The sequence below is a fragment of the Oncorhynchus mykiss genome, chromosome 29 (genome assembly GCF_057628025.1).
Source record: "Oncorhynchus mykiss isolate SJ-2025 chromosome 29, ASM5762802v1, whole genome shotgun sequence".
In the NCBI taxonomy this organism is placed as follows: domain Eukaryota; kingdom Metazoa; phylum Chordata; class Actinopteri; order Salmoniformes; family Salmonidae; genus Oncorhynchus; species Oncorhynchus mykiss.
The window spans coordinates 20,290,901-20,313,184 of record NC_143050.1 but is presented as its reverse complement, the minus strand read 5'-3'; the positions used below and the strand labels follow the sequence as shown (position 1 = coordinate 20,313,184).

The window sequence follows — 22,284 nt, the reverse complement described above, 5'->3', positions numbered from 1 at the left end:
GTTTGTGTCTGGAGTGAGTGAGTTAAGGGGGTTGGAATAAACTTTTGAGCCTGTTTTGTCTTGGTCGATAGGAGGAAGGATATTTCATAACCTATGACGTCAAATGTTGTATATAAACTGTTTGTGGTTCCATGGCAGCGCGCTCCGAGAATAAATACTATTATCTCATTTTGATAAGACTGATCTCTATCTATTTTATGCAAATAAGAATCTTACAAATTCATATATAATAGACTGAGTGAATTTGATTAATGAACACATATGGGAATTATGAAATTCCTATGACACCATTAAAGGGAAAGATACCAAGTCAGTTGTACAACTGAATGCCTTCAACTGAAATGTGTCTTCATCATTTAACCCAAACCCCTCTGAATCAGAGAGGTGCAGGTGGCTGCCATAATTGACATACACGTCTTCAGTGCCCGGGGAACAGTGGGATAACTGCCTTGCTCAGGGGCAGAATGACAGATTTTTACCTTGTCAGCTCTGAGATTCGATCCAGGAATATTTCAGTTACTGGCCCAATGCTCTAACCACAAGGCTACCTGCCACCCCTTAAAGTAGCACCAAGCACAGTGTAGGTACTGTAATGGGCTACTTTCTTATTATTATTCAGATGTTTTTATGTTGTCTAGACACTCAAGGCACAGGATTCTTCCATCCTTAAATACACACAGAGCTTACAGTATAACATATTACCCAGGTACTCAGCTTGGTAAAGAGACAACACTGAACATTACATCTCCAGCGTGTATACAGACCCTGTACTATACACCACAGGATGTTGGGGAGGACGGGCTCCTGGTAATGTTTGGAGCGGAATAAGTGGAATGGTATCAAGTACATCAAAAACATGGTTTCCATGTGTTTGATGCCATTCCATTTGTTCCGTTACAACCATTATTATGAACCGTCCTCCCCTCAGCAGCCTCCACTGCTATACACACTGTCCTCAATCGCATAAAATTGCACATCGCAGATTCAACACAAATGTACGCCTGCAGGCTACAGGGACATGAAGCACAAAAAACAACAGTATATCTAAGTGTCTGCACAGGATATGCAACTCCAGATTGAAGTCAATTTCAGCCCCATGGACAGCAACATAATTCTCCTGGAACAGAGTTCTGCACCACGGACAGCAATAACACAGACAATAATTGAGGAGATTTAGCAACAGCGGTCGACTCCTGATACGGCTGTTCCAGCCGTTACATTGTCATTATAACTGTCATTTAGAGAGTCAACTCAAAGCTTCACGGAGTGTCTCTATTACTGGCGCTGGCCCATTGCCACACAGTCATTTCCTGAACATAACTATAGGAGACGGATTGTCCAGTATTTATTTTGGTTTATTTATTGTTGAGCATGTGGACTCACAGAGGTGTAAAGGTACCCGTCGCTGTTCATGCCCAGGTAGAGCCCTGTCTTCGCCCCCTGGATCGCCACGATCCTCAGACCCACAGGAATCAAGTTGAACTGTGCTGCAGAGGGACAGAAAGAGGGAGGGAGGAGATATAAACGTTAGAACATGAGACTAACATTCGACCGATCCAGAGTGAATCAAACAGAGCTTCCCTGTCTTCCATAGCTTCCCTGTCTTCCAAGTAATATGTGTCACCTCTGGATAACCCGCTCTTGCTGCGGGTGATTCCCTGATCCACCTCTACAGAGATGACACCATTCTGTAACATCTGACCCTTCTTTGGACACTGTGTTAGCAAACCTCCAAACAAGCTTCAATGCCATACAACACTCCTCCGTGGCCTCCAACTGCTCTTAAACGCTAGTAAAACTAAATGTAGGCTCTTCAACCGATCGCTGCCCGCAATCGCCCGCCTGACTAGCATCACTACTCTGGACGGTTCTGACTTAGAATATGTGGATAACTACAAATACCTAGGTGTCTGGCTAGACTGTAATATCTCCTTCCAGACTCATATTAAACATCTCCAATCCAAAATTGAATCTAGAATTGGCATCCTACAAATCGTCCTTCACTCACGAAGCCAAACATACCCTCGTAAAACTGACTATCCTACCGATCCTCGACTTTGGCGATGTCATTTACAAAATAGCCTCCAGCACTCTACTCAGCAAACTGAATGCAGTCTATCACAGTTCCATCCGTTTTGTCACCAAAGCCCCATATACCACCCAACACTGCGACCTGTATGCTCTCGTCGGCTGGCCCTTTCTACATATTCGTTGCCAGACTCCAGGTCATCTATAAGTCTTTGCTAGGTAAAGCTCCACCTTATCTCAGCTCACTGGTCACTAAAACAGCACCCACCCGTAGCACGCGCTCCAGCAGGTATATCTCACTGGTCATCCCCAAAGCCAACACCTTCTTCGGCCGCCTTTCTTTCCAGTTCTCTGCTGCCAATGACTGGAATGAATTGCAAAAATAGCTGAAGTTGGAGACTTATATCTCCCTCACTAACTTTAAACATCAGCTGTCTGAGCAGCTAACCGATCGCTGCAGTTGTACACAGCCCATCTGTAAATAGCCCATCCAACCAAATACCTACCTCATCCCCATATTTTTTTATTTACTTTTTTGCACTCCAGTATATCTACTTGCACATCATCATCTGCACATCTATCACTCCAGTGTTAATTTGCTAAATTGTAATTACTTCACTACTATGGCCTATTTATTGCTTTAACTCCTCATGCCATTTGCACACACTGTATTTTTTTTATTGTGTTATTGACTGTAAAAAATATTATTCCATGTGTAACTCTGTGTTGTTGTTTGTGTCGCACTACTTTGCTTTATCTTGGCCAGGTCGCAGTTGTTAGGGTGCAACACCTCACTAAAAACAGCTATGAGGAAAGACAAGGGAGACACAAAGGAAGAGAATGAAAGCATGTGGGAGAGATGGCGAGAGAAAACAAGAGAGAATCTCTCCAAGATGAAAGAGAGCATGAACAACAGAGAGGTTGAATGACAAACAGATGGCAGAAATAGACGGCAGGAAGGAGCAGAGACGGGAGGAAGGAAGAGAAAGGACAAGCCTATCTTCTATCTAGCCTGTCTCTTCTCACCATCTCTCTGAGGTGTGCTGGGTTTCAGGAGTGTTACTGAGCTCTTCTACAAAGAGACCAATGCAACCATCAGATCAGGAGAACAGAGAGGAGAGATTAGAAGACAGATAGGGTGGAAAAGATAGGGTGGAAAAGAGAAGGTACTAATGAGAGAGAAAAGGGAACAATTATTGCCTCCATATACTTTGAAATGTGCCCCCTAAATATCATTATCAAATTCACACCTATTCTGAAACCTATACCCATTGCAATAAGGAGCACAACGTCTTTGGCAACACGTGATGGTTGTCTGTTTATTTGCAGATCTTGCTGCATGTGAGGGGGCATCTGACTTCCCAATCTCTAAATATACTTGAATAAGAATTTTGTCAAATAAATACGTTAATATTGAAAGTCATTAAATAATTCAAATCCATATTAAAAGTCAATAAACAATACAATCAAGTAATGAACACTTGCAAAGTGAGCGGTCCTTGAGGATGTCTCAAGTGGTTATTTATTTACCTATTGCATAACCACTATATTCTTGTAGAATGGTGTCATAGTATATCAACAAAGTAGCCATATCTATACGTCTCTGTTGTTGGGATCTCTACCTCGCCATGCTACTGTCCACTCTCTTTCATACTCATCACTCTGTAGTGTCGTAGTCGCCACGGGCCAAAACCCTACAACAGCCTCCAGCCCAATCAAAGACTAGTCTATCTCCTCCACACGCTCCACTCCACTCGGCTTCTCACACAGACAGACAGCTGGGCTGGAGGAGAGCTGAGGACAGGCCCAGTCATCTCGAACACACATACACATCCCTCTCTGTGCCCCTCCCTTCCCCCTCTTTCTGATCCATTCTCTCCCCTCCATCTCTCCTTCTCTATTTCTTTATTGCTCTATTGCTCCATTTCACTCTCATTCTTTCTCTACTTCCCTCTGTCTTCTCTGCACATGACCTCACCGTATGTAGGATTTCATGGTTGAGTGATTTTTTTGCACCTTGTCATGTTAAGCATGTCACTAACTGTTTCAGTGATTCAAATAGAGAGTGTAACACTGAACGTTTCAGTGATTCAAATCGAGAGAATGTAACACTGAAGGTTTCAGGGTTTCAAATTGAGAGACAGTAACACTTAATGTCTCAGTGTTTCAAATTGAAATTGTAATACTGAATGTTTCAGGGTTTCAAATGGAGAGAGTGTAATACTGAATATCTCAGTGTTTCAAATTGAAAGTGTAGTATTGAATGTTTCAGTGTTTCCACGTCATTTCAACAACAAAACATCTAGGTGATAAGTTTGAATTTTGCAAAGTCCTCAACGGAAGAGAATGTTGTGTTTTTTTCACCCAACTTTGAACCTAAATCCAATGACATGGTGAATGTTCTTTGTTGATTTCACGTTGAATTGATGTTAGTTGACAACTCCAACTCGTCTATGCTCAGTGGGAAGTATCTTTTTGTGTTCTTTTACCATACCCCATGTACCGTCAAATAAAATACATATTTAACAGATGTTATTGCGGATGTAGTAATATGCAGTAATATCTAACAATACACAACAATGAGCACGACTCTAAAAGTAAAAGAATGGAATTAAGAAATATAGAAATATTAGGATGAGCAATGTCAGAGTCCGGAGTATAATATATATAAATATTCTGGTCAAAAGTTTTAGAACACCTACTCATTCAAGGGTTTTTCTTTATATTACATTTTTACCAGGTAAGTTGACTGAGAACACGTTCTCATTTGCAGCAACGACCTGGGGAACAGTTACAGGGGAGAGGAGGGGGATGAATGAGTCAATTGTGAACTGGGGATTATTAGTGACCGTGATGGTTTGAGGGCCAGATTTGGAATTTAGCCAGGACACCGGGGTTAACACCCCTACTTTTACAAAAAATGCCATGGGATCTTTAATGACCTCAGAGAGTCAGGACACCCGTTTAACTTCCCATCTGAAAGACAGAACCCTACACAGGGCAGTGTCCCCAAACACTGCCCTGGGGAATTGGGATATTTTTTTTAGACCAGAGGAAAGAGTGCCTCCTACTGGCCCTCCAACACCACTTCCAGCAGTATCTCGTCCAGGACCAGGACCAACCCTGCTTAGCTTCAGAAGCAAGCCAGCAGTTGTATGCAGGGTGGTATGCTGCTGGCTAAATAATAGTGAAGAAATCAAAACTATGCAATAACACATATGGAATCATGTAGTAACCAAAAAAGTGTTAAACAAATCTAAATATATTTTAGATTTTAGATTCTGCAAAGTAGCCACCCTTTGCCTTGACAGCTTTGCACACTCTTGACATACTCTCTACCAGATTCATGAGGTAGTCACCTGGAATGCATTTCAATTAACAGTTGTGCCTTGTTAAAACTTGTTAAGGATGCTGCAAATTTTCGCAGCTTTTTGTTAAAAATCGCGCAACATTTCAAAGTCCTGCTACTCATGCCAGGAATATAGTATATGCATAAGTGTGTGTGTATAGAAAACACTCTGAAGTCTCTAAAACTGGTTAAATTGGGTCTGTGGCTATAACAGAACGTGTTTAGGAGTAAAAATCCCTGGTAAAACTGTTTACCAAAAACACAAAAATAATATTCATCCGCCATTCAATGAATTGTCTAATATATAAAAAATATATGCGAATCCCCTGTAAACGCCTACAGCTTCCACACGATGTCGCCATTGCTGTCAATTTCTGACTCATTTATCCTTGGTTACGTCACGAATAGGCCCTTCCTGTCTTGAGGCGCACCACAGAATGTTGTGAAATTGAAAACATGGACGATGATTTCCAGACTTGCTGCTATCGAATACAGATCGACCCGTGATCAATTTTTGGGATTATTAACGTTTATTAATACCTAAAGTTGGTTTAGAAAAGTAGTTTGAAGTGATTTGTAAAGGTTTATAGGCAACTTTTATAATTTTAAAAAGTGATGTTGCGCCTTGTAAATGGGCATTTTCCAGGAACTGACTGGCCTTCAGCAAATGACATTTTGGGTATACAATGACGGATTTAAATCGGGAAAAAGACCCAATTGTGATGTTTATGGGACATATAGGAGTGCCAACAAAGAAGCTCGTCAAAGGTAATGAATGTTTTATATTTTATTTCTGCGTTTTGTGTAGCGCCGGCTACCGCAAAATCTGTTGTTTAGGTGACGTTTTGGTATTTTGGGGGGGTGCATGCTATCAGATAATAGCTTCTCATGCTTTCGCCGAAAAGCATTTTACAAATCTGACTTGGTGGCTAGATTCACAACGAGTGTAGCTTTAATTCATTACCTTGCATGTGTGTTTTAATTAAAGTTTGAGATTTATCGAGACATATACTATAGTACTATAGGTGGCGCTCTGAAATTTCCGCTGAGGTGTTCCTGTGCAGGGATCACGTCGGTAAGAGGTTAAAAGTTCATTTCTGGAATTTCTTTCCTTCTTAACACGTTTGAGCCAATCAGTTGTGTTGTGAAAAGGGATGGGTGGTATACAGAAGATAGCCCTATTTGGTAAAAGACCAAGTCCGTATTATGGCAAGAACAGCTCAAATAAGTAAATAGAAATGACAGTCCATCAATACTTTAAGATATGGTCAGTTAATCCAGAAAATGTCAAGAACTTTTAAAGTTTCTTCAAGTGCAGTCGCAAAAACCATCAAGCGCTATGATAGCTGGCTCTAGAGAGGACCGCCGCGGGAAAAGAAGACCCAGAGTTACCTCTGCTGCAGAGGAAAAGTTCATTAGAGTTACCAGCCTCAGAAATCGCAGCCCAAATAAATGCTTCACAGAGTTCAAGTAACAGACACATCTCAACATCAACTGTTTTTAGGAGACTGTGTGAATCAGGCCTTCATGGTCGAATTGCTGCAAAGAAACCACTACTAAAGGACACCAATAATAAGAAGAGACTTGCTTGTGCCAAGAAACACGAGCAATGGACATTAGACTTAGTGGGACTATCATTTCTTTTTCAACAGGATAATGACCCAACACACCTCCAGGCTATGTAAGGGCTATTTGATCAAAAAAGGAGAGTGATGGAGTGCTGCATCAGATGATCTGGCCTCCACAATCACCTGACCACAACCCAATTGAGATGGTTTGGGTAGAGTTGAACCGCAGAGTGAAGGAAAAGCAGCCAAGTGCTCAACATATGTGGGAACTCTTTCAAGACTGTTGGAATAGCATTCCAGGTGAAGCTGGTTGAGAGAATGCCAAGAGTGTGCAAAGCTTCTTCTTTTTTTTTTAAGAGTATGCAAAGCTGTCATCAAGACAAAGCGTGGCCACTTTGAAGAATCTAAAATCTAAAATCTAAAATATATTTTGATTTGTTTAGCACTTTTTTGGTTACTACACTATTCCATATGTGCTATTTCATAGTTTTGATGTCTTCACTATTATTCTACAACGTATAATAAATAGTACATGTATAATAGTAATACAATGTATAATACAATGTATAATAGTAATAGTAAAAATAAAGAAAAACCCTTCAATGAGTAGGTGTGTCCAAACCTTTTATGTGTAAGTATATGTAAGTATATATATATATATATATATATATATATATATATATATATATATATATATATATATACATACATACATACACACAGTTGAAGTCGGAATTTTAAATACACTTTAGTCAAATAGATTTAAACTCATTTGTTTCACAATTCCTGACATTTAATCCTAGTAAAAAAATGCCCTGTCTTAGGTCAGTTAGATTCACCACTTTATTTTAAAAATGTGAAATGTCAGAATAATAGTAGAGATAATGATTAATTTCAGCTTTTATTTCTTTCATCACATTCCCAGTGGGTCAGAAGTTTACATACACTCAATTAGTATTTGGTAGCATTGCCTTTAAATGGTTTCACTTGGGTCAAATACTTTGGGTAGCCTTCCACAAGCTTCCCACAATAAGTTGGGTGAATTTTCGCCCATTCCTCCTGACAGAGCTGGTGTAACTGAGACAGGTTTGTAGGCCTTCTTGCTCGCACACACTTTTTCAGTTCTGCCCACAAATGTTCTATAGGATTGAGATCAGGGTTTTTTGATGGCCTCTCCAATACCTTGACTTTGTTGTCCTTAAGCCATTTTGTGACAACTTTGGAAGTATGCTTGGGATCATTGTCCATTTGGTAGACCCATTTTGACCAAGCATTAACTTCCTGACTGATGTCTTGAGATGTTGCTTCAATATATTCATATAACTTTCCATCCTCATGATGGCATCTATTTTGTGAAGTGCACCAGTCCCTCCTGCAGCAAAGCACCCCCACAACATGCTGCTGCCACCTCGGTGCTTCACGGTTGGGATGGTGTTCTTCGGCTTGCAAGCCTCCAAACATAATGATGGTCATTATGGCCAAACAGTTCTATTTTTGTTTCATCAGACCAGAGGACATTTCTCCAAAAAGTACGATCTTTGTCCCCATGTGCAGTTGCAAACCGTAGTCTGGCTTTTTTATGGCGGTTTTGGATCAGTGGCTTCTTCCTTGCTGAGCGGCCTTTCAGGTTATGTTGATATAGGATTTGTTTTACTGCGGATGTAGATTATTTTGTGCCTGTTTCCTCCAGCATCTTCACAAGGTCCTTTGCTGTTGTTCTGGGATTGATTTGCACTTTTCGCACCAAAGTACGTTCATTTCTAGGAGACAGAACACGTCTCCTTCCTGAGCGGTATGATGGCTGCGTGGTCCTATGGTGTTTATACTTGCGTACTATTGTTTGTACAGATGAATGTGGTACCTTCAGGCGTTTGGAAATTGCTCCCAAGGATGAACCAGACTTGTGGTGGTCTACAATTTTTTTCTGCGGTCTTGGCTGATTTCTTTTGATTTTCCTATGATGTCAAGCAAAGAGGCACTGAGTTTGAAGTTAGGCCTTGAAATACATCCACAGGTACACCCCCAATTGGCTTCTAAAGATATGACGTAATTTTCTGGAATTTTCCTTTCTGTTTAATGGCACAGTCATCTTAGTGTATGTAACCTTCTGACCCACTTGAATTGTTATGCAGTGAATTATATGTGAAATAATCTGCCTGTAAACAATTGTTGGAACAATTACTTGTGTCATGCACAAAGTAGATGTCCTAACCGACTTGCCAAAACTAGAGTTTGTTAACAAGACATTTGTGGAGTGGTTGAAAAATGAGTTTTAATGACTCCAACCTAAGTGTATGTAAAGACGTGTAAACATACATTATGGGATGTATAGACATTATGGACAGTATGTTTATAGAATATATAGTATATCTGAAGAGTACATGGATAGATTAGTATATCTACTGCATGAATTGATGTCATTGGTGAATGGAGTGATGGGTGATACATCGAGTTGTGTGTTATCTTTGTGGGTAAGGTGTAGATATATCTGTAGGCCCAGCAGTATACCAGTATCGCTGTAAGAGAATAGGCCCCAGTACATCATCCACAGACACCAATAGCCTTGATCAGCAGTTGTTGAATGAGCAATCAACTGGTGCCAGTGACCAGACACAGAGAAATATACAATACCTGGGTGCTGGTCAGAATATGCCAAAAAACACAAAGACACTATACACCACACCACTACACACCATACTACATATTACACACACACACACACACACACACACACACACACACACACACACACACACACACACACACACACACACACACACACACACACACACACACACACACACACACACACACACACACACACACACACACACACACACACACACACACACACACACACACACACACACACACATTGACTCGTTTTAATTTAAAATTTGACCTGATCATTCTCTTTTATTTATGACCTTTTTCTGTTGGTCATGAACTTTCTCAAACAGGTATTACTGTGCATCACTCAGGGCAAATTATGCATACCTCCATATAAAAGCCTAAATGTAAGAAAATAAATGTGCCAAATGATGAGCTCTGTCAGAACTCATAGAAACTCTGCAAAGATGTCAAGAGACAAACATTTATTATACTTCTGGCATGAAACATAATGTGATATCATATATTCTGAAATGGTGAAAAAAAGGATGTGAGTAAAGACTACATCCCGAGGTCCAGGAAATTTTACCAGCCGAACAAGCCTTATTGGAATTTTTGTATTTGTATTTATTATGGATCAAAAAATGATGGAACAAAATGGTTGTCATAAATCCAGAGTCTGTATCGACCGTATCTTCTCGGCCTGCACAATAGTCAGAAATAGATTACAGGAAAATAAGCCTACTTTTGCATGTTGCATTGATTTCCAGAAAATAAGTATATTTTAGCCTATAAATTGATAAAGACAGGGGTTCATGGGAAATTTTATCACGCAATCTAGTCTCTCTACAAAGCACCAAATGCCTGTGTGCGTGTTAAAAATATTGTACAGGGTGTAAAACAAGGAGACACCTTATCACCCACTCCGTTTGCTATGTCTATGAATGATTTGGCGAAATAAAATACACAGTTAAATATTGGAATAAGATATGATGATGAAATGTTAAGTATACTCTTTTATGCTGATATTATTTTGATGGCAGAAACTGAACAAGACCTGCAGAAAATGTTCTTATTTGCAGTCAATTGGTGTGAATAGAAAAAAACACAGATCATGTATTTTAGTAAACCTGGCAGTAGGAGAAGTTGTTTTTCAGTTTTCAAGTGGGCCTTCGTGAATCAGCAAACAAAATAAATGAAGGGTGCTTAGCAACAACGAGAATAGCTTACCAACAAGGCTAATTCTGAGGAAGAGTAAACGTAAAAACGTCAGTCATCTGTTCGCATCCTGTACAATTGATTAAAGTGAGAAAAAAAAAATTACTCTGCCTTTTTTTCTCGAGTTCACCAACTCCTTTTTACTTCGAATTAGTTGTTTTGGAAGTTTTTCTTGGTCAGCCATTCTCATGTTTTTCAGTTTTGTTTTGGTAAAGAAATTCTTGAGTTTACTAGCAATTATAAATATTTGGGTCTTTATTTTCATGAACATTTGACCTTTCTGTACAGTACATCTGCCCTGGACAACGCAGTAAATATAGCTCTTATTGACAAAGCTTTTGTCCGGTTGAAATATTATTGATTATAGGAAAAACAAAAACACTCAAATATATTGGCTATGCCACGTATTCCAAATTGTATCAGACATGCGAGTGTCCTGTTTTGGACTATTCAACAGGAGTGTGGGGTGCTACGAGGTCTCTCAAAAACCTAACAGACATAACAGAGCAGTACGTTATTTTTTTAGGCATCCAAAAGTTTGCACCTAAATTGGCAATAACTGAAGACATTGGCTGGGAACCCTATGAGATGAGATGGAAGGCATGTATGGTGAGACTTTGGAATAGACTGATAGATATGCCAACTGTCAGAACAGCCAGCAATGTTTTTGATCGTGATCTCTCCATTGGGGGAGCCTGAGAACTGAAATGTCTGACCTTTTCCAACAGTCTGACTGTGAACATTTCTATGAAAACCAAATTAAGGGAGACATAGATGCTATTAAAAAACAACTGATGATGCCATATTAAAAGAAATGGGTGGAAGATATTAATCATAAACCCAAATTGAGAACCTTTTGTTTGATTAAGGGTGAATTCGTGTTTGAGGGATATATTATGTATAACCTACCAAAAAGCAAGAGATCGCTATGTGCACAGGTAAGTAAGATCAGGGATATTGCTCCTGCTTATTGAAACAGGTCAGTATAATGGTTAAATGGAAGAGGAAATACTATGTAACTAACTAATGTGACTTCAAGGAGATAGAGAATTAAATTAATTTAATCCTCTATTGCCCTTTCTACCATGATATACGCTTCTCCTTTTTACGGAAAGCCAACCAGATATGCCCTGGTATAATGTGGCTGAGCCATGAGGAGAAATTTAAACGTTTTTTGTCCATTGTGTATTTCTGTTTGCTGAATTTTTTATAAAGCCTGGAATAAAAGAAAAAAGGTGACCTATAATGACATTTAATTAAATCCAGACATAAAGCAAAGTGCACGAATGTATATAAATTGAGTCTAGGCCTATACAGTATGTCTCATGCTTTAAAAGGATGGGCCCCTTTTTTCAATTTTCGCCTAAAATGATAGGCAAAAATTAGATACCCAAATCTAACTGCATGTAGCTCAGGCCCTGAAGCAAGGATATTAATATTATTGAAAGGAAACACTTTGAAGTTTGTGGAAATGTGAAAGGAATGTAGGAGAATGTAACACATTAGATCTGGTAAAAGATAATACAAAGAAAAAAACTGTTTTTTTGTATTTGTTTTGTACCATACTGTGTGAAATGCAAGAGAAAGGCCATAATGTATTAATCCAGCCCAGGTGCAATTTAGATTTTGACCACTAGATGGCAGCTGTGTATGTGCAACGTTTTCGACTGATCAAATGTCGGGAAATTCGTAATTCGTTAATTTATTCATTCATTTATTCACTCATTAATTATTTCATTCACAACACACCAACCATCCTACACACACACCAACCATGCTACACACTACACACCAACCATGCTACACACTACACACCAACCATGCTACGCACCACACATCAACCATGCTACACGCACGCACACACACCAACCATGCTACACACACACACATACACACATACACACGCGCGCACATAAGCACACACACTACTCACACTTACAGAAGGAGCTGCTTTCGTCCCTTGTGCCGTCCATGGTGCCATCCGGATGCATCTGCAGGTAGTATCCGTGCTGACTGTACAGCCTGGTCACGATGCCTTTCAACTGGGGCTCTGCATTGAAAACAGTTAACACACAGCTTTATTAGACGGGGCCCATGGACAGAGACATACAGGGCCCATAGACAGAGACCTACAGGGCCCGTGGACAGAGACAGGCAGGGCCCATGGACAGGGACAGATAGGACCCGTGGACAGAGACATACGGGGCCCGTAGACAGAGACAGACAGGGCCCGTGGACAGGGACAGATAGGACCCGTGGACAGAGACATACGGGGCCCGTAGACAGAGACAGACAGGGCCCGTGAACAGGGACAGATAGGACCCGTGGACAGAGACAAACATGGCCCGTAGACAGAGACATACAGGGCCTGTAGATAGAGACAGACAGGGCACGTGGACAAGGACAGATAGGACCCGTGGACAGAGACATACGGGGCCCGTAGACAGAGACAGACAGGGCCCGTGAACAGGGACAGATAGGACCCGTGGACAGAGACAAACATGGCCCGTAGACAGAGACATACAGGGCCTGTAGATAGAGACAGACAGGGCACATGGACAAGGACAGATAGGGCCCGTGGACAGGGACATACAGGGCCCATAGACAGAGACAGATAGGGCCCATGGGCAGAGACAGACAGGGCACGTGGACAAGGACAGATAAGGCCCATGGACAGAGACAGACAGGGCCCGTGAACAGAGACAGACAGGGCCCATGGACAGAGACAGACAGGGTCCGTGGACAGAGACAGACAGGGTCCGTGGACAGAGACAGACAGGGTCCGTGGACAGAGACAGATAGGGCCCGTGAACAGAGACAGACAGGGCCCATGGACAGAGACAGATAGGGCCCGTGAACAGAGACAGACAGGGCCCATGGACAGAGACAGACAGGGTCCGTGGACAGAGACAGACAGGGCCTGTGAACAGAGACAGACAGGGCCCATGGACAGAGACAGACAGGGCCCGTGGACAGAGACAGACAGGTTCCGTGGACAGAGACAGACAGGGCCCATGGACAGAGACAGATAGAATAGTAGTGTAATAGATATTTAGTGGCGAGAGGAACTTGAAATTGCATAGAAAGGGTTAATAGCAGCGTGTCAGTAAGGAAGGCAGAAAAATGATTTTGATAGTCTGAATTTATAACACACACAACCAAATATGGCTTTTAAAAGGGTATATAAATTATTCAATTGTCAATGCAATAAAGCACACACAGATTATAAAGGGAAAGACAGGCAAATCATGGACATACCTCTCTTCCGGACAAGGTAAACACCTTGCCCTCTTCAAGGAAAACAACACCGATGTGGGCCCCTGCCGCTCCCCTTTCCTTAACACCATTGTGTCCTCCAAGCTCATCACTAAGCTCAGGGCCCTGTGTCTGCGCAACTGGGTCCTAGACTTCCTGATGGACCAATCCATTTGGTGAAGGTAGGCAACAACACCTCCGCCACACTGATCCTCAACACGGGGACCCCACAGTAGCCACGCACATCTCCAAATCAATCACCAAGTTTGCTGACGACACAACAGTAGTAGGCCCAGTGGTGGGCAGTCAAGGCCAGCAAGGCCTTCTCTGCTGGCCTAAACATCATCAGAATATCATTTTTTTGAAATATATTTTCCCACAAATATGTATTAAATTATTCCCCAGAGTAAGAGTTATACTCTTCATTTCATAGCTTTCCTCTTGGTTGCACTGCTTCCAGCCCCAGGTTGAGATTTGGAGGGCTGGTCTTTATGTTATATCTTTTATCCAATCATATTCAGCCATCATGTGTTGCCAGGGGTCTAAAATCTGCCCTCAGGCCTTCAGAATCAACAGTGCGGGCGCTTGTAGCTTAAAGTGAATGGAAATACAAATTTAGTGTCAGCCAAGCAGCTTTAGAGTTGGCTATTGTACGCCTGCTGGCTGGCTCCAGTGTTACACAGGAGCCAGCTAGCAGGCGTAGTGCGTGCACGTCTTTTGATTGGATTACCAATATTGAGAGGCAGGTCCTATGGGCAGGTCTATGCAGAACCTCAGAACTAGGAAACTGAATTTGATAAACAAATTAATTTGCTTAACAAATTAACAAGCTTTTGAAAACTTTTGGGGACACCCGAGTGGATCTACAGCTCAACGAACAAGCGCACAGGGCAACGGAGCTGCAGAATGAAAAGGTGAAGAAAAGTAGGGAAATATTGAAAAGACTCATTGATTGTGTCATGGCATCATAATGATGGTAATAAGAGGTGGATTAATTCGAGTGGGACTGTGTAGGACCTCACTGAAGGCCCAGGCCCCAGGCCCACGGCACGCCACTGAGTAGGCCTGATTACCAACAACGACGAGGCCGCCTACAGGGAGGAGGTGAAAGTCCTGGCGGAGTGGTTCCTCAACAAAATTAAGGAGCTGATTGTGGACTAGAGGAGACAGCAGAGAGAGCATGCCCCCATCCACATCAACGGGGACGCAGTCGAGAGGGTAAAAATCTTCAAGATCTATGGCATGCACATCAATGAGGTCCCTTCACACCTACAGCATGGTAAAACGGTGGAACAGGGCCTCCTCAACCTCAGGAGGCTGAAGACATTTGGCTTGGCCCCTAAAGACCCTCACAAACGTCTACAGATGCACGATCAATACACTCTTATAAAAATAATTTCCTTATAGAAGCAAAAATGGTTCTATCGCTTGCTTCATATATGGAACCCCTAAAAGTTCTATGTAGAACCCTTTTATAGGGTTCTTTGATCTGAACCCTGGAGGTTCTTCGTCACTGAACCAAAATGGTTCCATATAGAACCCTGCATGGTGCTATTTAAGAATTATGGCTACTACTTTTAAATCGTAATATTTTGATCTAAGAATATAATTTAATAAACAATTAAATAATGGACAAAATAATACCAGCATAGTTTTAAGCATTTATTGTAATTATATGCAAACATAGTTTGGAAATATGCGCTGGTGGCTAGCGAGGCATCTCTTTGTTTGAATGATGGCCCAGGTCAACTCTGGCTGACTTCTTTAGAATACAATACAATACAATACTTTGTCCATTGGTTACAGTGTCAACAGAAATGGGTCTTCTTCTTTGTTCTCAACCCCCCTCCCAAACAGCAGACCTCACACATACAGTTGAGACAAGTACAGGTTCAAGATGAATGACAAGCCCCTGGTTTAAGAGCATGTTGTGGGGTTAAGAGCCTTACTCAAGGTCCCAACAGAAAGGGAATATTTTGAGGATGTGAACCCAGCAGCCTGCCACAGGTCCCATCTCCTGCCACAGGTCCCAGCTCCTGCCACATGTCCCAGCTCCTGCCACAGGTCCCAGCTCCTGCCACAGGTCCCAGCTCCTGCCACAGGTCCCAGCTCCTGCCACAGGTCCCAGCTCCTGCCACAGGTCCCAGCTCCTGCCACAGGTCCCAGCTCCTGCCACAGGTCCCAGCTCCTGCTACAGATCCAAAAGAGCAAAAACAAGTTCATCTTCAGAAATAAACACAAGTTAATCTGCCCAAAACATGCCAGGCAGACATATCATTATTATGATGTAGAATAACAATTTACATGCAGTTGATGTCAGCAGCAGCCGAAAGAGAGATCCTCTGCCTCTGATAGTTCTGGGATACTGCCAGGCTTGAGAAAAACATAAATAGCGTGTTATAAGTAATGTAATGATTAACAAGGCTATTGAATCACCAAGATACATAATTTATTATAAATAATTTATACATAACTTACCTCCTCTCAGTCAGCAAAAGTCTTCTAATGGCTTCATGAAATATAGGCTAGTCCCCTCAATTGACTCCACACTGAAATACTGAAATAAAATAAATAATTTGCTATTTGCCAACATCAGGCTGGGTCTGTAGCTCTATTTGACAAATCCCATAATAGAAAATAATGTTTATTTGAAAGGGTTACTGTAACCTGCCTATCTTGTAAATGGACTAAATAAAGTAGCCTGGCGTTTTATGTTTAGCTAGCTTAGCAAAGTGCTCAAATTCTAATAACGTTATACTCTAATAGCCTGTATTTTATCATACAACTTTGGCTTCATGTATTTGAATTAAATGATACCTTAATATGTTGAAAAATAACATACTTATATGCTAGTTGCAAGTTAGTTCAGCCACTGTCCTCTTGTGTTGTCATGCTGGAGTGGATTGGCAGTTGTTTTTTGAATCGGAATGGCAGTTACATTTTTAATTGACTAAAAAGCTCTATATAGAACCCCCTTTACTAGCCATGCTAGTTGAATGTCCTCCCGTGTAAGCATCCGGAAAGTATGTTGCTAATATGTTTACGGTAAAATAGCATTGTATCTGGTCAAACACCATTTTTTCCAAACATTTACTAATGGTCGTTTTGCTATATTGTGAATAAAGAGTTACCTGTCTAACAGAACACCAGAACCTCTCCAACATAATTCAGGTAAAATCAGTAATTACTCAGGGCAGTTGTCTAGGCCTTTTACTTTTTTCAATCTTTACTAATGACATGCTAATGACACACTGGCTTTGAGTAAAGCAAGTGTGTCTATGTATGTGGATGACTCAACACTATACATGTCAGCTACACCAAACTGGAAGTCTTCCGACTAGCTTGGAAAGACAGTACCGTGCAGTATCGAAGAGGCCTCACTGCTGCTCGATCATCCTATTTTTCCAACTTAATTGAGGAAAATAAGAACAATCCAAAATGTATTTTTGATACTGTCGCAAAGCTAATTAAAAAGCAGCATTCCCCAAGAGAGGATGGCTGTCACTTCAGCAGTAACAAATTCATGAACTTATTTGAGGAAAAGATCATGATTATTAGAGAGCAAATTACAGACTCCTCTTTAAATCTGCGTATTCCTCCAAAGCTCAGTTGTCCTGAGTCTGCACAACTCTGCCAGGACCTAGGATCAAGAGAGACACTCAAGTGTTTTAGTACTATGTCTCTTGACACAATGATGAAAATAATCATGGCCTCTAAACCTTCAAGCTGCATACTGGACCCTATTCCAACTAAACTGCTGAAAGAGCTGCTTCCTGTGCTTGGCCCTCCTATGTTGAACATAATAAACGCCTCTCTATCCACCGGATGTGTACCAAACTCACTAAAAGTGGCAGTAATAAAGCCTCTCTTCAAAAAGCGAAACCTTGACCTAGAAAACATTAAAAACTAAAATCGGCCTATATCAAATCTTCCTTTCTATTCTAACATTTTAGAAAAAGCTGTTGCGCAGCAACTCACTGCCTTCCTGAAGACAAACAAATGTATACGAAATGCTTAAGTCTGGTTTTAGACTCTATCATAGCACTGAGACTGCACTTGTGAAGGTGGTAAATGACCTTTAAATGGCGTCAGACCGAGGCTCTGCATTTGTCCTCATACTCCTAGACCTTAGTGCTCCTTTTGATACCATCGATCACCACATTCTTTTGGAGAGATTGGAAACCCAAATTGGTCTACATGGACAAGTTCTGGCCTGGTTCAGATCTTATCTGTCGGAAAGATATCAATTTGTCTCTGTGAATGGTTTGTCTACTGACAAATCAACTGTCAATTTCGGTGTTCCTCAAGGTTCCGTTTTAGGACCACTATTGTTTTCACTATATATTTTACCTCTTGGGGATGTCATTCAAAAACATAATGTTAACTTTCACTGCTATGCGGATGACACACAGCTGTACATTTCAATGAAACATGGTGAAGCCCCAAAATTGCCCTCACTAGAAGCCTGTGTTTCAGAATGGCTGGATGGCTGCAAACTTTCTACTTTTAAACTCGGACGAAACAGAGTTGCTTGTTCTAGGTCCCAAGAAACAAAGAGATCTTCTGTTGAATTTGACAATTAATCTTGATGGTTGTACAGTCATCTCAAATAAAACTGTGAAGGACCTCGGTGTTACTCTGGATCCTGATCTCTCTTTTGATGAACATATATAAAAATAAAAAAATCCATCTACGTAACATTGCAAAAATCTGAAACTTTCTGTCCAAAAATGATGCAGAAAAATGAATCCATGCTTTTGTTACTTCTAGGTTAGACTACTGCAATGCTCTACTTTCCGGCTACCCGGATAAAGCACTAAATAAACTTCAGTTAGTGATAAATACGGCTGCTAGAATCCGGACTAGAACCAACATTTTTTATCATATTACTCCAGTGCTAGCCTCCCTACACGGGCTTCCTGTTAAGGCAATGGCTGATTTTAAGGTTTTACTGCTAACCTACAAAGCATTACATGGGCTTGCTCCTACCTATCTTTCCAATTTGGTCCTGTCGTACATACCTACACGAGGCTACGGTCACAAGACGCAGGCCTCCTAATTGTCCCTAGAATTTCTAAGCAAACAGCTGGAGGCAGGGCGTTCTCCTATAGAGCTCCATTTTTATGGAATGGTCTGCATACCCATGTGAGAGACGCAGACTCGGTCTCAACCTTTAAGTCTTTACTGAAGACTCATCTCTTCAGTAGGTCATATGATTGAGTGTAGTCTGGCCCAGGAGTGTGAAGGTGAACGGAAAGGCTCTGGAGCAACGAACCACCCTTGCAGTCTCTGCCTGGCCGGTTCCCCTCTCTCCACTGGGGTTCTCTGCCTCTAACCCTATTACAGGGGCTGAGTCACTGGCTTACTGGTGCTCTTCCATGCCGTCCCTAGGAGTGCACTAAGTGTTAGTGCGTCACTTGAGTGGGTTGAGTCGCTGACATGGTCTTCCTGTCTGGGTTGGCGGCCCCCCTTGGGTTGTGCCGTGGTGGAGATCTTTGTGGGCTATACTCGGCCTTGTCTCAGGATGGTAAGTTGGTGGTTGAAGATATCCCTCTAGTGGTGTGGGGGCTGTGCTTTAGCAAAGTGGGTGGTGTTATATTCTGCCTGTTTGGCCCTGTCCGGGGGTATCATCAGATGGGGCCACAGTGTCTCCTGATTCTTCCTGTCTCAGCCTCCAGTATTAATGCTGCAGTAGTTTGTGTGTCGGGGGGCTAGGATCAGTCTGTTATATCTGGAGTATTTATCCTGTCTTATCCGGTGTCCTGTGTGAATTTAACCTTTCTGATCTCCCCATCCCGGATCCGGGTTCGTGAATACAGACTCAAGCTCATTACCATAACGCAACGTTAACTATTCATGAAAATCGCAAATGAAATGAAATAAATATGCTAGCTCTCAAGCTTAGCCTTTTGTTAACAACACTGTCATCTCAGATTTTCAAAATATGCTTCTCAACCATTGCAAAACAAGCATTTGTGTAACAGTATTGATGGCTAACGTAGCATTTAGCATTAGCATTCAGCTGGCAACATTTACACAAAAAAACAGAAAAGCATTCAAAAAAATCATTTACCTTTGAAGAACTTCAGATGTTTTCAATGAGGAGACTCTCAGATAGCAAATGTTCAGTTTTTCCTGAAAGATTTGTTTAGGACAAATCGCTCCGTTTTCTGCGTCACGTTTAGCTATGAAAAAACCCCTGTATCCAGGATTGTGTAAATCTATCAGCAAGCTCATTAGCATAACACAACGTTAACTATTTATGAAAATCGCAAATGAAATGAAATAAATATGCCATCTCTCAAGCTTAGCCTTTTGTAAACAACACTGTCATCTCAGATTTTCAAAATATGCTTCTCAACCATAGGAAAACAATAATTTGTGTAAAAGTAGCTAGCTAGAGTTAGCATTTCGCGTTAGCATTTAGCGTTAGCATTAGCGTTAGCATCCAGCACGCAACATTAACAAAAACATAAAAGCCTTCAAATAAAATAATTTACCTTTGAAGAACTTCTGATGTTTTCAATGAGGATACTCTCAGTTAGATAGCAGATGCTCAGTTTTTCCAAAAAGATTCCTTGTGTATTAGAAATAGCTCCGTTTTATACATCACATTTGGCTACCAAAAAAAATCCATAAATTCAGTCCTCAAAACGCAAACTTTTTTCCAAATTAACTCCATAATATCGACTGAAAACATGGCAAACGTTGTTTAGAATCAATCATCAAGGTGTTTTTCACATATCTCTTCATTGATACATCGTTCTTGGACACATGCTTTCTCCCCTGAATCAAATGGTAAAGTAGAAGCAGCTGGCAATTGCGCACCGAATTCGACGCAGGACACCAGGCGGACACTTGGAAAATGTAGTCTCTTATGGTCAATCTTCCAATGATATGCCTACAAATACGTCACAATGCTGCTAAGACCTTGGGCGAACGACAGAAAGTGTAGGCTCATTCGTTGCGCAATCACAGCCATATAAGGAGAGAATGGAAAACAGAGCTTCAGAAATTCTGCTAATTCCTGGGTGATGCATCATCTTGGTTTCGCCTGTAGAATGAGTTCTGGGGCACTTACAGACAAAATCTTTGCAGATTCTGAAACTTCAGAGTGTTTTCTTTCCAAAACTGTCAAGAATATGCATAGTCGAGCATCTTTTCGTGACAAAATATCGCGCTTAAAACGGGAACGTTTTTTATCCAAAAATGAAATAGCGCCCCTAGAGCTCTAACAGGTTAAGTATGCTCTCTGTAATTCTCTCTCTCTTTCTCTCTTGCTTTCTTTCTCTCTCGGAGGACCTGAGCCCTAGGACCATGCCTCAGCTGGCATGATGACTCCTTGCTGTCCCCAGTCCACCTGGCCGTGCTGCTGCTCCAGTTTCAACTGGTCTGCCTGCGGCTATGGAACACTGAACTGTTCACCGGACGTGCTACCTGTCCCAGACCTGCCGTTTTCAACTCTCTAGAGACAGCAGGAGCGGTAGAGATACTCTGAATGATCGGCTATGGAACCCTGACCTGTTCACCGGACGTGCTACCTGTCCCAGACCTGCCGTTTTCAACTCTCTAGAGACAGCAGGAGCGGTAGAGATACTCTGAATGATCGGCTATGGAACCCTGACCTGTTCACCGGACGTGCTACCTGTCCCAGACCTGCCGTTTTCAACTCTCTAGAGACAGCAGGAGCGGTAGAGATACTCTCAATGATTGTCTATGAAAAGCCAACTGACATTTACTCCTGAGGTGCTGACTTGTTGCACCCTCGACAACTACTGTAATTATTATTATTTGACCATGCTGGTCATTTATGAACATTTGAACATCTTGGCCATGTTCTGTTATAAAAAAAATCAAATCAAATGTATTTGTCACATACACATGGTTAGCAGATGTTAATGTGAGTGTAGCGAAATGCTTGTGCTTCTAAATCCGACAATGCAGTAATAACCAACGAGTAATCTAACCTAACAATTCCAAAGCTACTACCTTATACACACAAGTGTAAAGGGATAAAGAATATGTACATAAAGATATATGAATGAGTGATGGTACAGAACGGCATAGGCAAGATGCAGTAGATGGTATCGAGTACAGTATATACATATGAAATGAGTAATGCAGGGGATATAAACAAAGTGGACTAGTTTAAAGTGGCTAGTGATACATGTATTACATAAAGATGCAGTAGATGATATAGAGTACAGTATATACATATACATATGAGATGAGTAATGTTGGGTATGTAAACATTAT

General features: G+C 41.4%; 1 protein-coding gene across 1 annotated transcript in view; it reads right to left on the bottom strand.

The window, feature by feature from the left end:
• Positions 1–22,284, bottom strand: part of LOC110509401 (fibroblast growth factor 11-like) — a 68,755-nt gene that overhangs the window by 24,776 nt on the left and 21,695 nt on the right. The window contains exons 2-3 of the mRNA XM_036967672.2: positions 12,713–12,823; positions 1,384–1,487 (exon numbers count right to left, since the gene is read on the bottom strand). Of these exons, the coding sequence (XP_036823567.2) occupies positions 1,384–1,487; positions 12,713–12,823 (215 nt within the window). The remainder of the gene's footprint in view (positions 1–1,383; positions 1,488–12,712; positions 12,824–22,284) is intronic.